At 43.7% G+C, this 22,265-nt stretch overlaps 1 protein-coding gene across 1 annotated transcript in view; it reads right to left on the bottom strand.

The window, feature by feature from the left end:
* LOC149274502 (SRC kinase signaling inhibitor 1-like) overlaps nt 1-22,265 on the bottom strand; it is a 58,176-nt gene that overhangs the window by 5,384 nt on the left and 30,527 nt on the right. Inside the window, exons 3-17 of the mRNA XM_089505433.1 lie at nt 19,965-20,160; nt 19,418-19,616; nt 18,609-18,702; nt 15,423-16,255; nt 13,604-13,696; nt 12,393-12,430; nt 11,980-12,182; nt 11,396-11,571; nt 11,122-11,252; nt 10,298-10,445; nt 6,303-6,600; nt 5,587-5,827; nt 5,311-5,465; nt 4,707-4,859; nt 3,084-3,212 (exon numbers count right to left, since the gene is read on the bottom strand). Of these exons, the coding sequence (XP_089361559.1) occupies nt 3,084-3,212; nt 4,707-4,859; nt 5,311-5,465; nt 5,587-5,827; nt 6,303-6,600; nt 10,298-10,445; nt 11,122-11,252; nt 11,396-11,571; nt 11,980-12,182; nt 12,393-12,430; nt 13,604-13,696; nt 15,423-16,255; nt 18,609-18,702; nt 19,418-19,616; nt 19,965-20,160 (3,087 nt within the window). The remainder of the gene's footprint in view (nt 1-3,083; nt 3,213-4,706; nt 4,860-5,310; nt 5,466-5,586; nt 5,828-6,302; nt 6,601-10,297; nt 10,446-11,121; nt 11,253-11,395; nt 11,572-11,979; nt 12,183-12,392; nt 12,431-13,603; nt 13,697-15,422; nt 16,256-18,608; nt 18,703-19,417; nt 19,617-19,964; nt 20,161-22,265) is intronic.

Raw genomic sequence — 22,265 nt, 5'->3', positions numbered from 1 at the left:
TTTTGGTTGCAGAACGCGCCATCTCTTGAACATCAATGACTCTCATCTTGTGAGCGGCTCCTGACTCAATGGCGTTTGTCAGGGCTACGGTGTGCAGTTTAGGGAGATAAACCTTGTGTGTTTCAGGTTTCGATTCCTTCCCTTGCATATTTCTTGGTTTTGGCACCGGAGCGATTGTCTTTGACTGTTCCTGGTAATCTTTACTCACAGCCTTTTCAGCCTGACCACCAAGGTCTGGAGAGAGTCGTCTCTGAACTGCACTTCTTGAGGATTCCGCATTTCTGGATTCAGAGATTGGCTGCCCATTTGGAATCTCCCCGTGTCTACAAGATTCCCCTCCGCACCGTGTTACGGCCCAAAGTTGTTGATAAGCAGCTTCCAGTGCTGCCGGTCTATCAAATACAATAAGGATCGGTTTGTTATCAGTCATCCCATTCAGGTCCCCTGCTAAAATATCACCGCACACCCCGCCAACAGATCTTAATTGTATCACAAACATATCTTCGCTACTTTTTAGATTACTCCTCTCTTCCGTTGTGAGTGATACAATATTGTCCTCCGTGATCATAAAGCCTATAATGTCTTCTTCAGGTTCTTCCTTGCGGTCTCTTACCAGTTCCTGAAGATTGACAAGCGGGTTATTTTCAGAGTCTTCAACTTGTGAACCAGAATCATGTTTCGAGTGACACGTGAGTTGCGTAATTTCATGCGCTGACTTACATCTTCTAGAGCCTGTTTTGTAAAGTTGCACCGATTCTTCTTGGCTCCGTCCGGTAACGTCACCGTGATCTCCTAGCGCCGGGTACGACCACTCTAACCTGCCTTCTATTGAAAAGTCAAATGCTTCTGTTGCTCCTGCTTCAGTAGGGGAAGGTGGGTTCGATGTCCACTCTGTTAAAATAATCTGAGGCAGAGAGAATGTTCTACTAGGCTCAGGAGAGTCAGACATGTCCTAAGGAGACAACACAAAGATTAGGTTATGACAATATCCCAAGGAAGCAATTTACTTGCATCCTTAACACAATGTTTCCATATAATACGCAGGTGACGGGTTCAAAAAAATACTCAAAGGAAAGCAAATCCAGTACAAATAACGGATATTTTTATCCGTAAGAAAGAGTTGGTGGGAAAGTTTGGTTTTACCTTTCAATGAGGCTTTGAAGCGTTTTGATGTCACACTGTATAGTAAAGGAAAAAAGATGAAACAACAACTCTCCCATCAACTCTACTTTGATGAGGCCAAATCAACTGAAGAATCCCAGCTTGGCTACAATATAATGGGTTGTACTCGCAAGTCTCTGCTCAGCATAATCCAGTACAAAACATCTTGAGTGGTGAGACAACTGAGTTACAAATGTAGATTTTTTTTTATTTAAAAACCCGTTCCAGTATAAGGTAATTATCAGAGTGCTTACCTTGGAATGGTGATGTGAGCACAGGCCGGGCTGCGCAGGTACTGTCTCTGATCCTTGAAGTCTCTGGTTGGATTCTTCAGCCTGGCAGGATATGATTGAGGCTTCATCACTCCCATAAAACCATTTTTATTAATATAGGAGGAAAGAGATGAGATTTGACTAAATTATGCCAATTACAGGCGAGCGGAAAAGACCAAGAAGACAGATGAGGTTATGAGACTTCAGCCAAATCGAGGATAAAGACAGAGAAAGTTACTGCCAAAGTAGGACAGAGGAGGTGGCTGGAACGGTTGACGTTCCTCTTCTTTTGTGGAAATGGGGTATTTGCGGTCAGATAGATTTGTGGTCCAAAGAACGACAACTGTTTGAACCAAGTAACAGGACTCCAGGAAGAGACAATTCAACACAGATGAGACAGAAGTTCAGTGAAAATCATCTTTGTGGAGACTTATGGTTTTTTGCACTATAGGCATATACTGGGTACACAAATATAACCAATATAAGCCTCATATCATTTTTATTACCGATATTTTTTTATTAAGGAGACAGGCTAAGATCTTTTTATATTAAGAGATTTCTTTTTACTGAATACTCTGTGCAGCACTTGACTTTTGTAGGGATTTGATTATAACTTGGTGTTACTAGATAAAGTTGAACGTTTAACCTCTTAGAAAAAAAAAACCTAAACAAAATAGGACCTTGCCGCCCACAGTAACCATATTATAGCTACCTGGTTAAACCGCGTCAATTGCTCATTTTACCCAATGACACGCTGCGGGAGACATTTTTAACCTTTAAAAAAAGCATTGCAAGCTACGCGAAGTAGACTTTAAACAAACCCATTTTGTTATCTGTTTCAGATTTTATGCATTCTGTTATAAACAGAAAGCCCTTCACGCAGAGGCTTGCCAAAGGCCCTACTAACAGTTTGTAAGACTACTTTATAATAACATTGGCTGCATGTGCATTTATTCATTCATTCATTCGTCCATTCATTCATTCGCATGACCTCACATCGTACAACCAGGATGTGAAATCTCTAAACAACAAGCCCTTCAAGATATAAGGGTTGTTTGGCCCCTATATAAATATATTAAATAATGAGACCTTTTCCTTATTACACCATCTGTTCCTTTTCTGCTGTGTGAATTACACATTATTACTATTGTAGTTCTGCTACACGTTACGCACACTATTGAAGCTATGAATATGAATTATAAACATAGGTGTGCATGCAGAATTCCCCAATTAACAGCCATATGTTTGGACTAAAATTGCAACCAGATTTCCAAACACAAAAATACGCTTTGCCATTCCCAAAATGGGAAACGTTATTAACGCCACTTCCGTAATCTGTAAAATTGAGTTCATGCTGTAAGGTTTTAGTCATTCCTGCTGCCAAAGTAGAGGCATGCAGATGTGGTCCCCACGCCTCAGCTGTGGGTGTGTGTTGTGGGGCAGGCAAAATGGCACACACCTTGGCCCATGTCATTAGTAGCCTCGTCAGGATGCAGGCTCATTTCAGCTCCACCGGTAAAGTGAGGGAAAGAGCAAGTGACAGGTGTTAGTTGGTTAACCGAGCAACAGGAGGACAAGGTGAGTGGGAGGAGAAGATGGTGAAAAGTGCACAGCAGACCGGGCAAGGTCGCCCAGAACACGAGCTGTTACCTTCCATCCTCCTGGTGCTGCTGTGGCCTCAGTGGACCACAGCTGTGCTGGTCGTGGCAACGCATGGGTCGTTGCGACTTCACACTGAAAATGAGGAATAAAGAGCGAGCCAGAACTTCTTTGAAATACCTGGGGAGTCAAAATACAGCAGGATGGGAAATCAAGAACCACGGAACTTCAGAAACCATCGGCAGTCAGAAGCGTGATATACCTCCAGAGAACACAACAGAAAGTCATCACGTGTCAGCACATACATGTCGCGGTATCCGCACACAGTCGCTGTAAATGTTAAGCCGGCACATATATTATTATTATTATTTATTGATTTATATAGCGCTGTACATCGGCTTCTGTACACATAAAGGGGTCCCGGCAGCCGCAAATACCGACAGCAATTGTCTCCTATAAGCTTCATTATACTATTGTTCATACCATATTAAGGCTGTGAATATTGAACATACCTGTCTCTTTACTTCATTATTCTGTAGATCATTTAAAATACGAGTGTATATAAATGTCCCTTATTGTGAGCGTATTGAAGCCTTTCTGCTGTGCAACATAAACCTCTGCTATAGGTCTTATGACAGCGGTATATATATATTCACGTAAAACAAATGTGGAGCGGAGAAAAAACTGATGAGAAATCTATAACTCCTACGGTAAAAATGATAAAGGAAGAGCTCGTCCACTATGCGGAGTATGAGGGTCACACATGAATGGACCGTGTCGGGCTGCGTCGGTACTAACGGGGGATTCGTCATGTTGGGGGTTAGCCAGACACCCGGACTTTTGTATTAATAAAAAGAAATGCTGGCGGGAGGCAGATCCTGCCACATCCCTATGGACCTGAGGGGACCCGCATTACCCAGGAGAAAGAGGGAACAGGGACGGGTGCGGAAGAGGGAAACCGACCAGGGTCCCAGGATCCATTCATTATCTATAGAAAGAGTGACGTTTTGTGGTTTATTTATACGTAATAGTGAGTGGAAAGCTGCCGGGAGCAATCATCTGTTCTACAAATGCAGGACATGCATTACGCCCAAGTAAATAGCTTACTATATCGAATTATATGGAGTTAAATATGCTCTGGTATTGCTTTTTCTTGTTTGCTTGAATATATTATGTTTCTTTTTAATGCGTTCCTTTGAATTCCCATCACAGCTCTGGGACAGACCATCGAACCGAATGCAAGCCTTTCTACCCAATACAGCGCAGGACTCGGTTTGGTCAATTCACAAGACTGGGCTTAACCCGGGCTAAGCTCAACGTCTGCCCTTTAGCAACTTGCAAGACTCTACCGACTCTACGACCTCAAAGCAACGTCCAGCTTCCTCTAGAAGAAAATGTGCAGGGGGGGAGATGCTTAACGAAACTTACCAGGGGCCGAAAAGAGCCGTGTTGGCTCAGAGATCTCATTATGGGGCAACAATATATAGCGTGTATTTATATATATATATATATATATATATATATATATATATATACACACACATATCTGCTAAATAACACGACACCTCATAGCCACTGTACTGTCCCAAGCATTAGATTGCTGACATTACACAAATAGTATTTACAGGAATTCCTGGACGTTCCGATATTTTTCAGACACCTCTCAGTTCTTACCTCTAGCTCAGCGATAATCCTGTCTTCATCGTCATCATCCTTAATGCCAGAGGCAATAATCGGCGGGGTGGATGCTGGGCGCACAACCTCGGACACCGTACGACGCAGCTTAACCTGAGGCTTCTGGCTCTCCAGCTCCTCAGAATCCGACTTCTAGAAAATAAATAGAATCTATGACCTACTGTCACATATAATGTTACTCACCGGATGTCACGGTCCAGACTGGCTTTCTATAGAATAATATACTAGTACGGTCTGAGAGAGGGATAACCGTATCCGTGCATAGACTATATGATTGTTTGTTACTTTTTGAATAAATACCAAGGTCATCTGACTTAGATAAAAGTATTATTACTCTAACAATCTTCTACGCATATTATTCATATCTCTATTCAGCCTTTCCCCTGCGATCCTATCTGATATTTTTCTCGTCACCGACATGCCTCCTATCTTTTGTGTCTTTAACCCACTTTGTGATTTGGCAGAATTATTATCAAAGGGTTTATGCACGGCCCGGACATCCCCTAATTTTCTGCTCAGAGACCGGCGGTCTGCGATTGTCCTTAATTGTGGCCGTCCTCTCAGAGTTCTATTGCCTCTTCACCTTAATGAATGTTCCTTCTTTTTTGCTGGTGACAATCACCTCTCCTGTCCGAGTTGTGGTAAGTCCGTGTGAAGATGGAAAGCTGCGTCGTGGCGGTGGAGGAGGAGGGGACTTGGATGGTTTCTCAGTTCGGTATCTGGGCACCGTTAGCTCGTCTGGATATAAAGAGACCAAAAGAACCATTGGGTACTGAGCTGTAATTATATAAATATACATATCGTGGCCCAAATAAAGAGCTATGTCGGGAAAAAAGATCAACGCAAAAAGCCTCCTCACCTGAGCCCCTTCTTCCGTTGGGGTCGATCTTGCTGATGAGTTTCTGTGCTTGCTGTGGTTTGCCGGCACGGTGTTCTGGGGTGGAGGCCGCACTTCCAGTTGGTTTGTGTTTGGCTGCAAAGTCCAAGTCAGGAATGGCCTTCATTAGCTCGGCCTGGGTCTCCTCCAGCAGGCGGTTAATGTCCTTGGCGCTGTACTGAGTAAGTGCTGCTCGCTTTTCCTCCCAGTCTCGTTCAGCAGCCTGAACCGGGGGGGGGGTAAGAATTAGAAACTAATGTTTGAAAGGATGCACAGTGTTACGCTAGGACAGCAATTAAGTCTCTTGTGGAAACAATTTGGTAAAAGAACATCTCCTGTCCCATCCCAACGCTCTCCCTCTTCCACTCACAGGACAGCAGAAGGACCAAACGCAAAAAAAAAAAACCCCAATATGTAAGGTGTACAGTATATATATATATATATTTTTAAAGTTGGGTGATGGAGGTCCAATCAGACTCCAGCTCCTGCACCGGATCATTACCTTAAGTTCCGTGCAGTCTGGACATATTTATATTGTGTCAGCGTTACCAGATTCCTCAAAAACAGACCTTTCCCTTATAATCTACAAGCAATATCCAGTGTGAGAGCCCCCAGAGTTTGCAGGAGTTGACGGCCAAGTTAACGAGCGGCTTCCACCCCCATGTTCCAAAGTGTATTTATACTTCCCCATCTTTTACCTCAACAGAGACAGACTTCTCCGCTCCCACTTTCTTGCTTTGTGTTTCGGGGACTGTCTGAGTCTTAACGGCGATCATCTCTCCACGAGTGGGGTTACTGTTGAGGGAGGAAGCGTCGCTGTGGCAAAGGGGCTCCCAGCTTTGTGTCTGAGAGTCGCTCGTCGGATTGAAGTGAGTCGGGGGGCTGGAGGGCATCTCAAACTCCGTGCTTCTCGTTAACTCGCCTTCAGATGTCTTTTGTTTGGGAGAGGGATTGTGGAGGCTCTCCGGTGCGCTCCAAACGCCTTCATCTACTTGTCTGGAAAAGAGCAAAAGACAGAGCTACAGAGCGTAACAGTAGGTGGGATAAGAGCGCGGCTACCGGTGATTTAAAGCCGGGCCTACAAATGAAAGGACCTAAAAACGAAGAGGATGGTAAGGTGGGTTTGGGGGTTTCTGCCACACTGGTGTCTGGTTATACATTTTATGGGCAGGCGGGAATTCTGCTCGTAATAGAGGGACGATCACAGAGTGGTTGTAGTTGCAGTGATTTGTATGACGGGATAACAGATTCCGAGAAAATGGTGTAAAGAGTGAAAGATTTAACGCTAACCTACGTTTAATGCCAGCCTTACCCCCGAGGTTCCCTTTTATCAGCACAGAGGGAATGGCACCCTTTGCTATTTATAAAGTAGCACCGTGTACGGTGGGCATGGAACCAAGAAGTGACTGTAAGCTCTGTGGAGCAGGGACTTCCTTTCCTGAAGAACGCATACCTAATGCAACCAGATCGAAATAAATACGGCGCACACGTATGCAGAAAGGGACCTTCTCCACGGCAGGACAACCCTTAAAGTGCATTGGAAGCATAGCAACATTTGGATTGGGGGCAGTTTTGGCCGGTGCCTTGCAAACATATTCAACCCCCTTGGTATTTTTCCTATTTTGTTGCATTACAACCAGGAATTAAAATGGATTTTTATTTGGATTTCAGGTAATGGACATCATAGACAAAAAAAAGTCCAAATTGGTGAAATTAAGAAAATGACTTTTTTTTTTTTTTTTATGGAAAAGTGGTGCTTGCAAATGTATTCACCCCCTTTCCAAATGAATCTTGACAGTTATTCCTTCACTTCAGAACGCTATATTCTCGCTTTAATTAAAGCTATCGTTTTATGAAACACTTTTCTCTGCTCAGTATCTCCAGGCTCATGTATGACACTCGGTCTCAGTTTACACTCCCGCCTTCCGTTTCCAGACATGCTTTCCCTAACCCTGGCCACGAGATCCCCGCTTGCACAAGACAGCCCTCGGGGGCCGGTTGGCTTCCACTAACACCCACAAAAATAAAAGCCTCACCTCTGTATGGTGCCAGCCAGTATCTCAAGTTCGTTTTTCAATTTCCCTCTGGAATGCACGCTCTTTCTGTAACAAATTCATAGGAATCCGTGATCTCTCCGTTTCCATCTCAACCTTAATACTGTCACTAAAGCCGAGCTTAACCAAATGCACCACGTCTCCTGCTGCCCGCGCATGCACGGAGGGCTGCTTTTTACAGCTTTCTACACTTTTTCGTCATCACATACAACAGCTTGTAATCCGCTCTCCTTATAGAACAAAACACTTAAACGGCTGTGTGATATATTTCGCAAATCTATACATTTTCTCCTAAATCATATCAACCAACTGTCACATCCCAAGATGGCACCCAGCACCCACGTCTCCAAAAGTCATTATCTGCTAAATAAAGAGTGCTATAGACAAGTTCCTCTATTAGGTGTAAGGCGATCGCTAGTAGCTTCATTGCTGCGTCGAGATGAAGCACTTATTTTATTTTACAAACCAGACCTAATCCTGCCTTTTCTCTAATCCTCTTGCATTTCGATCACTTTGGCCGCTGCGCTGTACTTTGTTTATTCTCCACTTTCATTGCAATCGTCATACCCGTTACAGGAAAACCCCGGGCTTTCCCTGATCCAGTTTATCAACTAAACTGCTCTCTCCCGCAGGACATTAAGCACAGACCCGAGAGTCCTTCACTCTCCTGCAAACCCACCTTCAATCTCCCGCATTAGTGAATAAACCACTTCCACGCATCAACATATAGTCAAGTAATCTCATTCGGTTTTTACTGTCTGTCACCGACACTGGATTATACTTCTCTCCTCATCTCTCCATAATTAACTTAATCTCAACTTTAAGGACACTTTACTGGCTTGAGTATAAATTTATAGATCGCTATAATTGTCCTCTCAGTTTATGTATAATTTCGGATTATATTCCCTCATTCTCTTCATGCAGTCACCCTAATAGATACCACGGCCCTCACCCGCAAAAAAACCTATTTAAATCAACACTCAATCACATCTCACTACTTAAAACATAACCTTTTTTACCACTACCTTAAAAACCATGCTATTTGCTGTAACTATTCTTCACATATTGGGCGATGCGCCACATTGGAAATGTTTCACAATACAACCCAAAACGTTCCCACGGTAACCCTGGTTCCATTGTCGAATTTGATTCGGCTACTCATTCATTGAGTCCCCGCAACATAAAACTTGTCTTACATCCAGGTTCACCAACATACATATAAGAACCATTTGGTCCATCAGTCTATGGCCGAATATCTTGGATAGCCCTGTGCCTATGCCGTCAAAACTCTTCCACTGTATAAATAATTAAGCATTTTTCAAACATAACGCGTTTGAAACAATATCGCCCCCCTGAACAAAACAAGCCATTACTAAAAAGGTAAAAACTCACTTTCTGGTGCTAAATGAGGATAAACGGAAAGTTCGGAAAGAATATTCGCTGTCACCAGACCGTCACCGTTCCTGTGTCACTGTCAGAGACCGTCACCGTTCCAGTGTCACTGTCAGACTGTCAGAGACTGTCACCGTTCCTGTGTCACTGTCAGAGACCGTCACCGTTCCTGTGTCACTGTCAGAGACCGTCACCGCTCCTGTGTCACTGTCAGAGACCGTCACCGTTCCTGTGTCACTGTCAGAGACCGTCACCGTTCCTGTGTCACTGTCACCAGACCGTCACCGCTCCTGTGTCACTGTCAGAGACCGTCACCGCTCCTGTGTCACTGTCAGAGACCGTCACCGCTCCTGTGTCACTGTCAGAGACGGTCACCGCTCCTGTGTCACTGTCAGAGACCGTCACCGTTCCCGCGTCACTGTCCGTTTGCTGTCACCGTTCCTGCATCCCTGTCAGGGATCGCTGTCTATATGAATTTTCAGGCTCCCCTCAGGTTTGTAACTGAAACACCGGTTGAAATCGTAGCTACAGCTGTGGTCAACTTTGAAACTTAAATACAAGCGGATTGTGGCCGGTGCGTATTCAATATTTTGTGTGACGTTTGTGACACCCATGTATTAGCATAGGAAGGGCAAACACAGCAAAAATAAGCAAGTTCAGCATTTATACCTATTTCATTGCTGTATACAGAGCCTGACGGTGTCCACGGTGGGAGGACAAGAAGGGATAGGGGAGGGCAGGAGTTTTGATCTACATCGTAATACAGAGGTAAGCATTTGGCAGGAGCGCGTAGATGAGCGGGATGATGCAGGGCGATAAAGAAAATGGCAGTAGAGTTATTGCTAAAAGCACCGGGTAGGGTACATGACAGAACATACCGGGGAACGCAGAGTCTCAGAGCGAAGCGCTGCTTCCCGGGGTCTCAGAGTCTCCCTTCTCATTCTCCAGGGCAGGGGGATGCTGTTTAGCCAGGCCTACTCCCCACTTAATTCTCCCGCTCCAAACCTATTTGAAGGTACTCGGGGACAGCCCCTCCAACGGCTAACCCAACCCTGCCCCCAGGCGTGGACGGCCCCGCTCTCTCAGAAGAGGGAGCGCTCCGGGCAGCCTGCTCTCTGAAGTTCCCGGGTATGCTTAGATTTTAGTGATGCTCTTATAATGCAGATACCACGGTTAGAGAGCGACAGAGGAAATGATTATATGATAACGGTCTTGAATAACGGTTCATTTCCGGCTCCCAAACTAACTTGCGAATCTGAGCCAAGGTGTCCGTGACCGTTTTACATCTCTTCAGCAGCCCGTCCAGGCGATGAGGTTCTTCCTTCAGGAACTTCACGGCTTCTACTTCCACACGAAGCACCACACGCATTTTACTCTGCAGGCTAGGGAACTGAGCTGGGGGTTATACAGTTTCAAAGTGAGTGAACTTGAAAGAAAGATGCAAGTGCAACATGGACAAATATTTCTTATTTTATATAGTCTATTAAAAAAACAAACAAACAGAAAAACCCTTTTACTTATGACATTGTTTCTGCTGTCGGCAGGCATTCTCTGTCATCCCGGCATAACCAGCATTTGCGCTTACACTGCCGGCTCCTGGCACCCAGGCTATCTAATGCTTAATCGTGCATGTAATGGTGGAGAAACATCTATGCTGGTCCAAAAACCATAGGGAGAACTATTATGTCCCTGGTCATCTAGACCTGGGGTCCCCAACCCCCGGGCCGCACAGCAGTCCCGACGAGGATCCAGATCGCCCGCAGCGCTGCAGGGGACCTGGATCCTTCTCTCCGGCAGCCGTGGACGTCTGAGTGATGCCGGCACTTCCGCCTGCAGCACTGATCAGACCCCTGTATACGGAGCAAATGTATATGTGGGGATCCTGCAGGATCCCCCATACACCTATCATATACATTACAGTGCATATTATGGTTGCTGTGTCCTTTTAATTAGCGGCGTCACCACCAGATGGAGCTCACCCTACAACATAATGAATGTAGTAATAACAATCATTGCACGGGTTGTGTCCCGCAGTAGAGCACACTGGCAGCTTAGCACAGCTTTCTCTTACCCTTCAGTTCGGTCAGGGTCTCCCCGAGATGTTTGAGGACCCCAGCTTTCTCCTCCAGCTCCTGCACAGAGATCAGTCGGTGATTGTGAGCCAAATCTCGTTTTATTTTATCCACCGATTTCTCCAGATCACTAAGCAAGAAGAAGAGAGGCAAATACTAAACATTCTAATAATCAGACATCTGTGAAAATACCGTCGTTCTGAGACTTTTATTATGGTTACAGGAGGTGTCAGGGACGTTATACAGTTATGGGTGTTATTTTGTGCCTCTTACTTCAGCTGCTGGGTGATGAGTTCCTCCTCATTCAGATACTTCAGCCTCTCTTCTTCCACCAACGCCCTCTGCCTCTGTAAGGGGTCTTCCTGCTTGCGCATGGTGTCCGTCACCCGTACACTGATCTCGGTCTCCGTGCGTTTTAACATGTTCCGGACCGTCTCCTGGTTTTGGAGCTGGAAAGACAGTAAGTTGCCGTTTTATGAAATATGGCACTAACGGTAAGAGGTATAACTTTAGTTATATCATCAATATTCAGTCCTGAAATATGTATAGCTGTGTATGAAATGCGTCTTTAAGGGCTTTATAATTTACGATAATAAAGGTAGTTACAATGTCAACGACAGAGTACATCTGACAGGGGTCATCTCACCAGCCAGCAAGAGCCGAGATTCATGACAACCAACAGTGCATATATTGTGTTGTTTGTGTGTCAAGAAACAAACACCAGCGGGGCAGCAGTCTTCTAGCACACGGAGTCGGGCAGTTTGTGACCAAAGCACCCCTTTTATTAGTTCACTTATCTGCTGTAACGCAGCAGTTGTTTCAGGTAAGGCAGGAATCGTTCTGTATGTATCTATCACCTGCAATTTCTTCAGCTGCTGCAGCTGGTTTCTGAGCTCGCTGGCGTTGTGCTGCAGGTCATGGAGGTGAAGTTGCATCTGCAGACGGGTGATGGCCTTGGTTTGGTCGGCGGGGGTGGCAGTAGCCCCTGGGGTAGGAGTTGATATGGGAGTTCCTGCACCAAGATGACTAGTAGCTGGAACAAAGATAAGCCAGACATGGACTTTAGAAGCTTTGACTGCTTCCATTTTATATCGCCCACAACTGCCAAGGCGAAGGCTAATAAACCCCTGACCATGCCAACCAATCTTAAAAAAAATGCATTTCTGTTTTCTCCCTTTTTCTGACTTTTTATTTTTCCATCGCTTTTTGAAAATATTTAGTATATTAATAATATGGCACACGGTAAATGTTAAAAGCTAAGGGTACTCACTAGCAGAGGATCCCGAATTAGCGGTTTCTGTTTTCTCACTGCAAAGATATAAAACGTATTAAAGCAGATAACAAAGTTAGTATTTATTGTGTATTTTGTCCTAATCCTGCAGTGTGCTTCATGTGTCACCATCCTACGTCAGTTAAGGCAGGGCTTGACAAATTTGTTGTGAATCTCGGCGCCAGGTAAAAAAGTTAGGAGCCAGGATTTTTTTAAGCTAACAGTTGGTCAGGAGGGATCCGATCATCATCAGCCCACTTACTAAAATCACAGCGTTTGACCTGGAAGCACCCTGGACTTTCAGGTCAGTGCTGGGGTTTTTTTTAACTCTTTCGATGCTGATGTTCCATTGGAGCACAGCATTGACTGATATTTAGTCCCCACAAGCTTGTGGGGACAAATGTTAACACCTGCAATGCCACGAATGTGTCATACACAATTGTGGCATTGAAGGGGTTAACGCTGCACTGTCGCTCTCATGGAGCGATCAGGCAGCAGGGGGTGTTGGGGCTGCTCCCCACACTCATGTGGAGACCAAAGAGCCCTCTCCCCTGTCCCTGAAGCTGCCTCTGGCAGCTGGGAAGCAATTGCTGGTCTAGAGAGCAGCCATTGCAGGGAGGGGAGTCTCTGATGACTGCTGTGGGCTTCCATGCCTACAGGAATCATCAAAGGGCTTGTGGGGGCTCGTTTTTGCTGTTGCTGGTCTGCCTGGGCTTCCAGGCAGACCACCAGCAGCAGAGTCCCGTACAAAACGGGAATTAACCCCTAAATGCCGCGATCGCGGCATTGAAGGGGTTAACGCTGCACTGTCGCTCTCATGGAGCGATCAGGCAGCAGGGGGGTGTTGGGTCAGGTCCCCACACTTGTGTGGGGGCCCAATCAACACACAACCCCCTTCCCTGAAGCTGCCTGTGGCAGCTGATAACACGATTGCTGGTTTAACAGCAACCGTGTTTTCAGCCTACAGGATCACTCCGTGGGAGGGATCTCAGGCTCGGGGGCGGGCTCGGAGTGGCTGTGCTGTCTGCCCAGACTCCTGGGCAGACAGCAGCAGCGCCCCCGTGTGGTGACTCAGCCTCTTACATCCACAATTTTTTCAGGATGTAAGAGGCTGACAAAACCTAGGCGCCAGGACAAAATTCTCTGTCGCCATGGCGACCTGGCGCCTGGGATTTGTCGAGCCCTGAGTTAAGGTATCCATCGTCTCATACCTGGGATTCTCGCTGTCCGACCCTCGCATCAGCGCGCTCTGGACCAAGCCGGTCAAACTGGCAATCTGCTTCTCCATCGCTTCCATCCGTTCCCTGAAAGAACACACGGGGGGGGGGATAGCTGGAATTAGGTGATTTTTTGCCTGCTTACACAGTGACTCTGGCTGGGGAACGGGCTACCCCCTTTCAGGACATCGATCGATAGACACAGCGGCCCTAACCGGCTGCAGCGTTCTGTGCCATCTCAGAATTGCAGGATTATAGAACGCCGATGTGAGTGCGACTACTAAGCATAGCCTGATACTCAGATCCCACCAATAAGACATCTCTACGCAGAGCTATTAATCAGTCTAATTAATACATGATATATCGATTAATAATCAGTCTAATACATGATATATCGATTAATAATCAGTCTAATTAATACATGATATCGATTAATAATCAGTCTAATACATGATATATCGATTAATAATCAGTCTAATTAATACATGATATATCGATTAATAATCAGTCTAATTAATACATGATATATCGATTAATAATCAGTCTAATACATGATATTTCGATTAATAATCAGTCTAATTAATACATGATATATCGATTAATAATCAGTCTAATTAATACATGATATATCGATTAATAATCAGTCTAATTAATACATGATATATCTGTTAATAATCAGTCTAATTAATACACGATATATCGATTAATAATCAGTCTAATACATGATATATCGATTAATAATCAGTCTAATACATGATATATCGATTAATAATCAGTCTAATTAATACATGATATATCGATTAATAATCAGTCTAATTAATACATGATATATCGATTAATAATCAGTCTAATTAATACATGATATATCGATTAATAATCAGTCTAATTAATACATGATATATCGATTAATAATCAATCTAATTAATACACGATATATCTATTAATAATCAGTCTAATTAATACATGATATATCGATTAATAATCAGTCTAATTAATACATGATATATCTATTAATAATCAGTTTAATTAATACACGATATATCTATTAATAATCAGTCTGAAGCAGCAGAATAAGCTTACTTATTAATTCTAAAAAAAACACTTCAAATATCAGAATGCGTCCTTTTGTTCTAAATGAAAAAATTAACCTGTGTGAATAACTTTTTATATGAAATTCTTAAAAATATAGCTATGTAGCTCCATAGACAGATAATGCAAGTAAAGGCAATTTAACAATAAAAACAATGTAACCTGCTATAAAAACAATACATGCAATTCACTAAAATGTACATAATCAACATAGAAAATATAACTATGCATGGATTATGGTTTTGCCCAAATATACGTCGCCTCATTCATAGGCTCACCCTAAAATTTTTATGATATTTTGAAAAAGAAATATTGAATTCTGTAAGTTTGGTAAAGTTCTAATTGTATTATATTATATGAAAGAAGTATATATGCATGCATCCTTGGTGTTTAAAAGGCTGGGAAGAATGCCACGGAGATCTAAATAAAGGTTACACTTCTGTGCCCCGGCCTCATGTCCCAGGGCAACTAAACCCAGCTACTCTTACGTTACACCACTGCTTTTGAGTGTGTAGGGGGTGTCTGTATGAATAAAAGGCCCCTGAATTGCATCACGTTCAAGTATGTAATATGACTCAAGCAGTTTAGAAACATGTAATGCCAGTGACATCAGAATATAACATTACCCAATATATTGTGTTTATAGCAGATAATGTAAAATGACCAAATAACTCAATAGGAATCGTTTTTTTTATAAACAGTGGGGAGTATATTATCATCTCACCTTGTCTCCACTTCTTTGGTTGGTACCGGTGAGCTGAACCCTGAGAGAGGACGCTCTCCAGGACCTGGGAATATATCATTGTTGCCGGAGGAAGAACTAGGGTTCCTCTGTTTTCCAACAGGACTGTCCATGAAAACAGAAGATGAGGAGTCCTTACGAAAGGTCTGACGAACGGGGGAGGAACGGCTTGAGGGTCCTGAATAGGGGCTATGAGGGCCTTGACTCTGCTGGACATCTACTAGCCTCCCATCTGACACTTTCTGTGGGGAAGATGGTGGCAATCGGAATCCAAGCCCAGGACCATATGTGTCCCCATAAATTTGAGAGTTGGGTTTGTACATCCCATCTTCCAGGTCTGTCTGTAGAGCTGCAGCTGAATATGTACTAAGTGAGCGGACAGAACCTCGCTTGTAGAGTCCTCCTGGGTATGGGAAAGGGTCCCCAAGTCCAGCCAGTGACTGAGTGGAGGTGATACTTAGTCTGCCCTCATGTACCATCCCATAAGGATCTGAATATAGACCTTCGTTCTTCACCAGAACCACATTTTTGTTGGAAAGATCTTCATCTGGCTTGACATCCCTTCTCTCCAGGATAGCACTGGGACTTGGGGACACTCCCTGAGCAGGCGGTAGACCTGACATTCGGTCCCCGTGGTGCACTGGGCTTCCTGCATAGGAGGGTGGCCGCCCCCCACTGTAGGACATGCGCGAGCGTGCTGGCGAGGATGACTGGAGAACAGGAGGAGGAGATCCAGAGGCCATGTGGGGAGCAGGAGACATGCTGTTCAGGCGCCGTGTTGGGGAAGAATCCCGGGAACTGTAAATCATCTCCCGCTGCGAAAGGAGACACAGAAATCATTAACGGCGTAAAAAATACATAAATATAACTGAGCAGCGCAATCTCTCTCACCTGTGAAGGAGACCCGCACTGAGCGCACAGGGTGCGTTTCTCCCAAAAGAATTCCGTGAATTGCACGCTTCCAAAAATACCTTCTACGCACAGGCGATAGTCATGCCCTCCCCAACCTCTAAACTTCCAGCCTAAAATCAGACTGCATTGGAGCCGGGCAGGGGGCATTTTTCATAACATAATTCAAGGGGGAATATGGCTACCCCAAAAACATCCCTGGGTCAAGTTATTCGCCGTGTAACAATAATCATTATTGGCAGATATATAGTGTTAAATACACAATCAATGCAGAAATGGTATTAAAACTACAGCCGGTGATTCTGTCTGAAGCATCTCATGTCCTCTGTTAATGGATACAGAGGGTCTATGTTTGTGGACAACAGCCAGGGATCATGAGGGATCATGAGGGATCATGAGGGATCATGTCTGAAAACCTCCACAGGATTCTGGGGCTAAATCTTACAAAAAACAAATAAATAAATCTAAAATAAATCCTTAGTTCTATTGACTACTAAAGAACCAAGGACACCCTATGAAAATATAGAGCACATCTTCCTGCGCAGATACACATCGTACAGCATAGAACAGAACATATATATCTATTGTGTTGTATGAAAAGCATGAAATAAAATGCAGTTTCTACACGTATGACAGCACTGGATGTAACACATGTCCTTTGGCACATATATGATAATATACAAAAAAATGTCTGAACAAACGCGTGATACTTGGTTATAGAGCTACACAACGGAGTACATTCACACACATACAATGCACACTGAATGCAAATATACACTGAGAACACAACCCCTTTGTACACAGGCACACTTATGGACGGCTCCTATATGGCAGCACGATATATAAAAAACACACAACAATCAGCTATCCAAACAGCCACAAACATACAATATTTCTGAAGATATCTCTCCTTCCACAGGCCGGCCCGTTCACAGGCGGATTCAGCGACTTTAATACCGATTGTATTTTCTGTTTTTATTAATCTAGATTTATTAAAGGTGCTGTTTAGACAAATTCTGTTTAATTTGACACTTTTTTAAAATCTAACAAATCATTCCCTGAAATGTTAGAGCAAATACATCCTCCAGTTTGAGCCTCTAACCATGTCACAAGGTTACAGAACCCATAGGCCAAAAGGCTTTGTTGCTGTTCAGCAGAATAAAATAAGTTTTTTTTTTTGTAATATATGTATCTGTTGAACAAAGAATAAAATCACAGATAAGCTTAATTTTCATGTTAGAGGACCCAACAGGAATGTTTTTTCTAGACGTGACAACTCTTAAAGGAGGAACATTATACAAATACAATGAAACTGCAGTCTGTCCCGTCACAGCAGTAATATTTAAAAAGTTACGCAGGGTAGCCTCCTATCCTAGCCGCTCCTACTGAAACCAGAAAGCATTAGTACAGGGGCGTCCAACCTGCGGCCCTCCAGCTGCTGCAGGACTACATCTCCCATAATGCTCTTTCAGCTAAGGGGCTGGCCGAGGAGGATGGGAGATGTAGTCCTGCAGCAGCTGGAGGGCCGCAGGTTGGACGCCCCTGCATTAGTATGTAAACGTCTTGCGCATGTTCAGCAGGACTCGCATTGAACCAGTGGCCAATCATATTAGCAAACCATCAGATAGCATAAATGCGTTTGGCTGCTGATCCTCCCGTTGACTTCAACGGGAACTCGGCTCTCATTTAATAGAATCAGAGTTCAGAGCATACTGAAGTACGACGTATACTTTTAAAAGGGTAGCCGGGGGAGGAGTTAAAAAAAAAAGTTAAATTTCTAGCGCCACGCCAGAAAATAATTCTTTAAAACAAAAGCTTTCCCATCTAGCACCGATGTTCCTCCATCCTAACATCGGTCCCTCTTATCTGGGTTCTCCTACACCACATTCAAACATTTCCCTCTCAATGCTGGATCCTTCCACGTTAAACATACCGTTCTGCCGTATCGCACCCAAAAAACACCCATCTCTCAAACATTCTGGCTTCTCCTTACACTCAAGCATCACTCATATTAACCCAGAGCCCTACACAGGCCACACTCTATACACAAACATCTCAAAAATTGTACGAAGACATAAAACAAAGACACCTTCCACTCACACACCAAACGCAAAAGCAGACGACCAACAACAACCGCCACAAAGAAACAGTCAAAAGGCTTCTGGGCTGGAAGCAATCGCTGCCACCTACTTCCAGCCCCCAGCCCAGACCCAGCCAAAGCCGGGGACAGCAGTCTGACCAGGGGTCTTTTCCGCTTACTCTCACGTCCCCGTTGGTGATGTGCGGAGCAGGAAAGGAAGAGTAAATGGGCTCCTTCCGGTAGATCTTTATAATACTTCTGTCCTGGATGTCTCTGGGAAAAGAAGAAAAGATAAACGAGACGTGAAAAATAGGAAGCAGCACTCCGTGCATTTTTTTAGGGACGCATTTACAAAAAGCAAGTTTACAAAATAATTGCTAAAATAAAATTTCACATAAACAAAATAATTGCTAAATACCCCCTGCGCAGGCAATAAAGAAGCACCAACTAGGCAACCGGTGAGATATACTATAATATAATAAATGATATTCCGCTCCCGCTACATCTTTAACTTTATCCTCAAAGCCTGCAAATAGATTCATTGCAGGAGTTGTATCTCTGCCCATCTCTTTTGGGGTCTATTTACTAAATGGGGCGTTGAAATCACTATACATTGTGAAGGCCCGATAAGCGTCTGATGCAGGAAGGGCTTGACTGCCCCTGTGTAAAGTGTGCTTAAATCTGTGAGATTCCCTCATTCTTTGCGTTATGCGTTATGCATTATGCAGGGCCATTTCAGCCCTTCTAGCTGGAGGAACCAACCAGCTTTGGGCGTTTATAATGAATAGTGAAGTTAGGAAGCTGAAACCACAAATCTCCCTTTTGTGAATAGAACCTCCTTTGTGCCTCAGGATCAAATGGCCTATTTGCGCATTACCATCCCTGTCTGTATTGAGATTGTCTGACCCCTGACCCCCGAGGTGCCCCAATCTGTCTTGGGTTTCAGTGGTTTCTGCTCCCATTACAGTTATCTCCGGACGTATGATACCTGACATCCTCAAGCTCATAAAACACATTGCGAGATTCGTCCTTGATCAGTATGGCGGTGTTGTGGGACTTTAGCATCCCCATAGTGAGTTTCTGCTGGAACATGTGCACGATGAGCGCATGCAGCGTGTCCATGCTGGTAATCTCGTGCGTGATGTGCACTCGTCTGGTTTCATCCCCATACTGCAGGAACAAGACACCTGCGGACACAGAACCGACCCAAGTCACCGACGGTCCTCAAACGCACACCGAGAACCGGCATAAAAAAAACGTGGGAATTGAGGTATTCAGACGGATTATTCAAATCGGCTTTCATTTCACATAAAATCAGAGATCCGTGGGAATTTAATTAATTTTCTAGAAATATATTACATCTCAAGCTCGGTTCTGAAGAGGTGCTACTCATCAACGAGTCTTTGGATTTATCTAATTAACCTGTAAAGCAACAAGCGAGTCTCATTAACCCACGCAATAAAGTAACCTTTGCAATAAAACGCTGCTACTCGGCCCTCGGCAACTCATTATAAGTAACCTTGCCGGACACTGACCTGGTGAACGCAGTTTGGTTTGGCTGGTGGAACGGGACAGAGGAAGACTCTGTCTAAACCGGTTCATCCTGTTGAACCCCAGAGGCAGCTCCGCTTCAGACATGGTCTCCAGACTCTCAGCGGAGGCAAAGGACAGTTTGGCTGCTTGGTCGGCGAGGCCGGGTTGAGAGCTTTGGGGGTGTCTTGAACTCCTTGTCTGAAAAAGACGTGACGCTCGTCAGACTTCAGGGAGAGGACTGCGGGTTCCGCCAGTAAATGCATCGTCGTTAGACAGTAACGTTACTTAATTAACTCAAGTTACAAAGAATCACCAGAAAGTGGCCCGTTTGAATTTTCCGAAGGATTCTTTCGGAGTTCCCCGGTGATGCCCCCTGATCCCGAACCTCAAATTTTATACTTCACAAGACCAAGGTGACGCTTCTTAATATGCAACGGCCCACATTAACCAAGCAATGAAGAAAGTGAAGGATGTTTGAAAAGAATGAACGCATCGTCACAATGGCTGAATTCATCTCTGTATAAACACGACACGGGGAATCCAATTCCGGTGAATGAATGAAACAATTTTACTTCCTTTTAGAAATAACCTTTAAAATCTATTCCCGAAATACAATTGTGGTAATAACATTTAAAATGCCAAATGAATGTCACAGGAAGATCGTTAATAGGTTCGATCCCATAACGAGCACCGGTCAGCCCAGCGGTTGTCGAACGTCCATCTGCTTTATGGACAAGACGAGAAAGAGTTTCACCTTGGTTATTCCTTAAAGCTTTTCATGGCTGAGCCTAAAACTAGGACCAGAGAGAGCCTTTTCTCACCGATCGGAATACACGCAGGCCATTGTCTGTAATTCAAACCTTTCCCCCAGAGAGATCCTTTGGGTCACCATGCGCGGACCCCGTACAGGGATGCCACGTGATTGCGGTTTTTATCTTTCGTGGTATCGCCTATGATTATGGTGACATTTTAGGGAATATCGAAATAATTCACTGTTCTCTATGTACTTTTACAACTCGTTATTTAGTAGACTTGGGCGCCGGCCAAAAAAAAATATCTTCATATTCGTCCATCTTGGTCCATGTTTGGACGAAAAATATTTTGGAAATCCCATTTGTCCGTCCGGTTGCCATGGAAACAAGAAATAAACGCATAGAAGAAGTTGAATTACAATGGCGAGATTCTCCTCTTCTTAGCGGAGTTAAAGTGACAGCCAGCGTGACGAACGGGCAAAGTTTTTCGTTTAGTTTTTCGCATTTGTCATTCGGGCCAATAAATGAAACGGTAAAATTCGACACAAAACGCATTCGCATGAAATGAATGCGCAGGTCTATTATTTAGTGTGCATACCGTCAGAAACTATTATATTTCAGCATTTTACACTCACGCAAACACAAAATGGAGTCCCAGCCATCTTGTGTTCTTTAAATCACAGAAAGGATTTTTTTTCCGGTATTGTTTTCTGGAGATATTCCACGAGGTCAAGGATAACCACCAGATATTCTATATTCATTTTCCTAAAATTATTCCCAGAGCGTCTCTTAGCGGTAAATAATGGAAGTGAGTTTGTGTAAATATGGTGTAAATACTCGTAAAATCCATAATCCTGATTGGAGGATTTCAATCAATAGGCGGGGATTACGGTAAGAAGCATTGTCGTAAAAAGTTGATGTTTAGGGGTCCCTTATATAAAAAAAAAAATATATATATAAATTTTTGGGCTCCCAGATTTTTTTGGATTGTTTTACTCTCGTGGTTACTTTATCTAATAATCTTCATATTTACTATCATCTCCCGGCTAATTGAAATCTTATTTACTTTATTTAGTTTTTATTGCCTAAATTTAAATAAAGTTGTTTTTCTTACCATTTAATTTTTCCAACGAATCTGGATTTAGATCAACAGGGATGAGTTGGATGACAGAAGCAAGAGTTGGTAAATATAACTGTTTTGTTATTCCGAATAGAGGAAAAGTTTGTATAATAGTATATATTTTATTATTACGTATGACTGCAGTTTATAACTTGAAAACATGGCAATGATGTAAAGGGTATATTTTACCTGTCATTTTAAGGACACCCTTCTGAAGTTTGGCATTATTTTCATCTATTAATCTGTAGAAGCGATTAAAGTACGGGTACAGCCGAGTAGTAAAATTGCTGTTTCTGGTAACACTGCTAGTACAGTGAAATTTTGTGATCTTTTTGGCTATCCCCCTAATTATTGCTTTGTGTTTTTTACTTGTTGTTGCGGAGTGGATTGGAAGTTAACTGGGTTGATATTAAAACGCGCCGCTTATCAAA

Source organism: Sceloporus occidentalis, unplaced genomic scaffold, assembly GCF_023333645.1.
Source record: "Sceloporus occidentalis isolate IW3139 unplaced genomic scaffold, rSceOcc1.0.p SCAF_328, whole genome shotgun sequence".
NCBI classification, from domain to species: Eukaryota; Metazoa; Chordata; class Lepidosauria; order Squamata; family Phrynosomatidae; genus Sceloporus; species Sceloporus occidentalis.
Note: the sequence above shows the minus strand (reverse complement) of the source record. Positions and strands in the feature narration are given on the sequence as shown.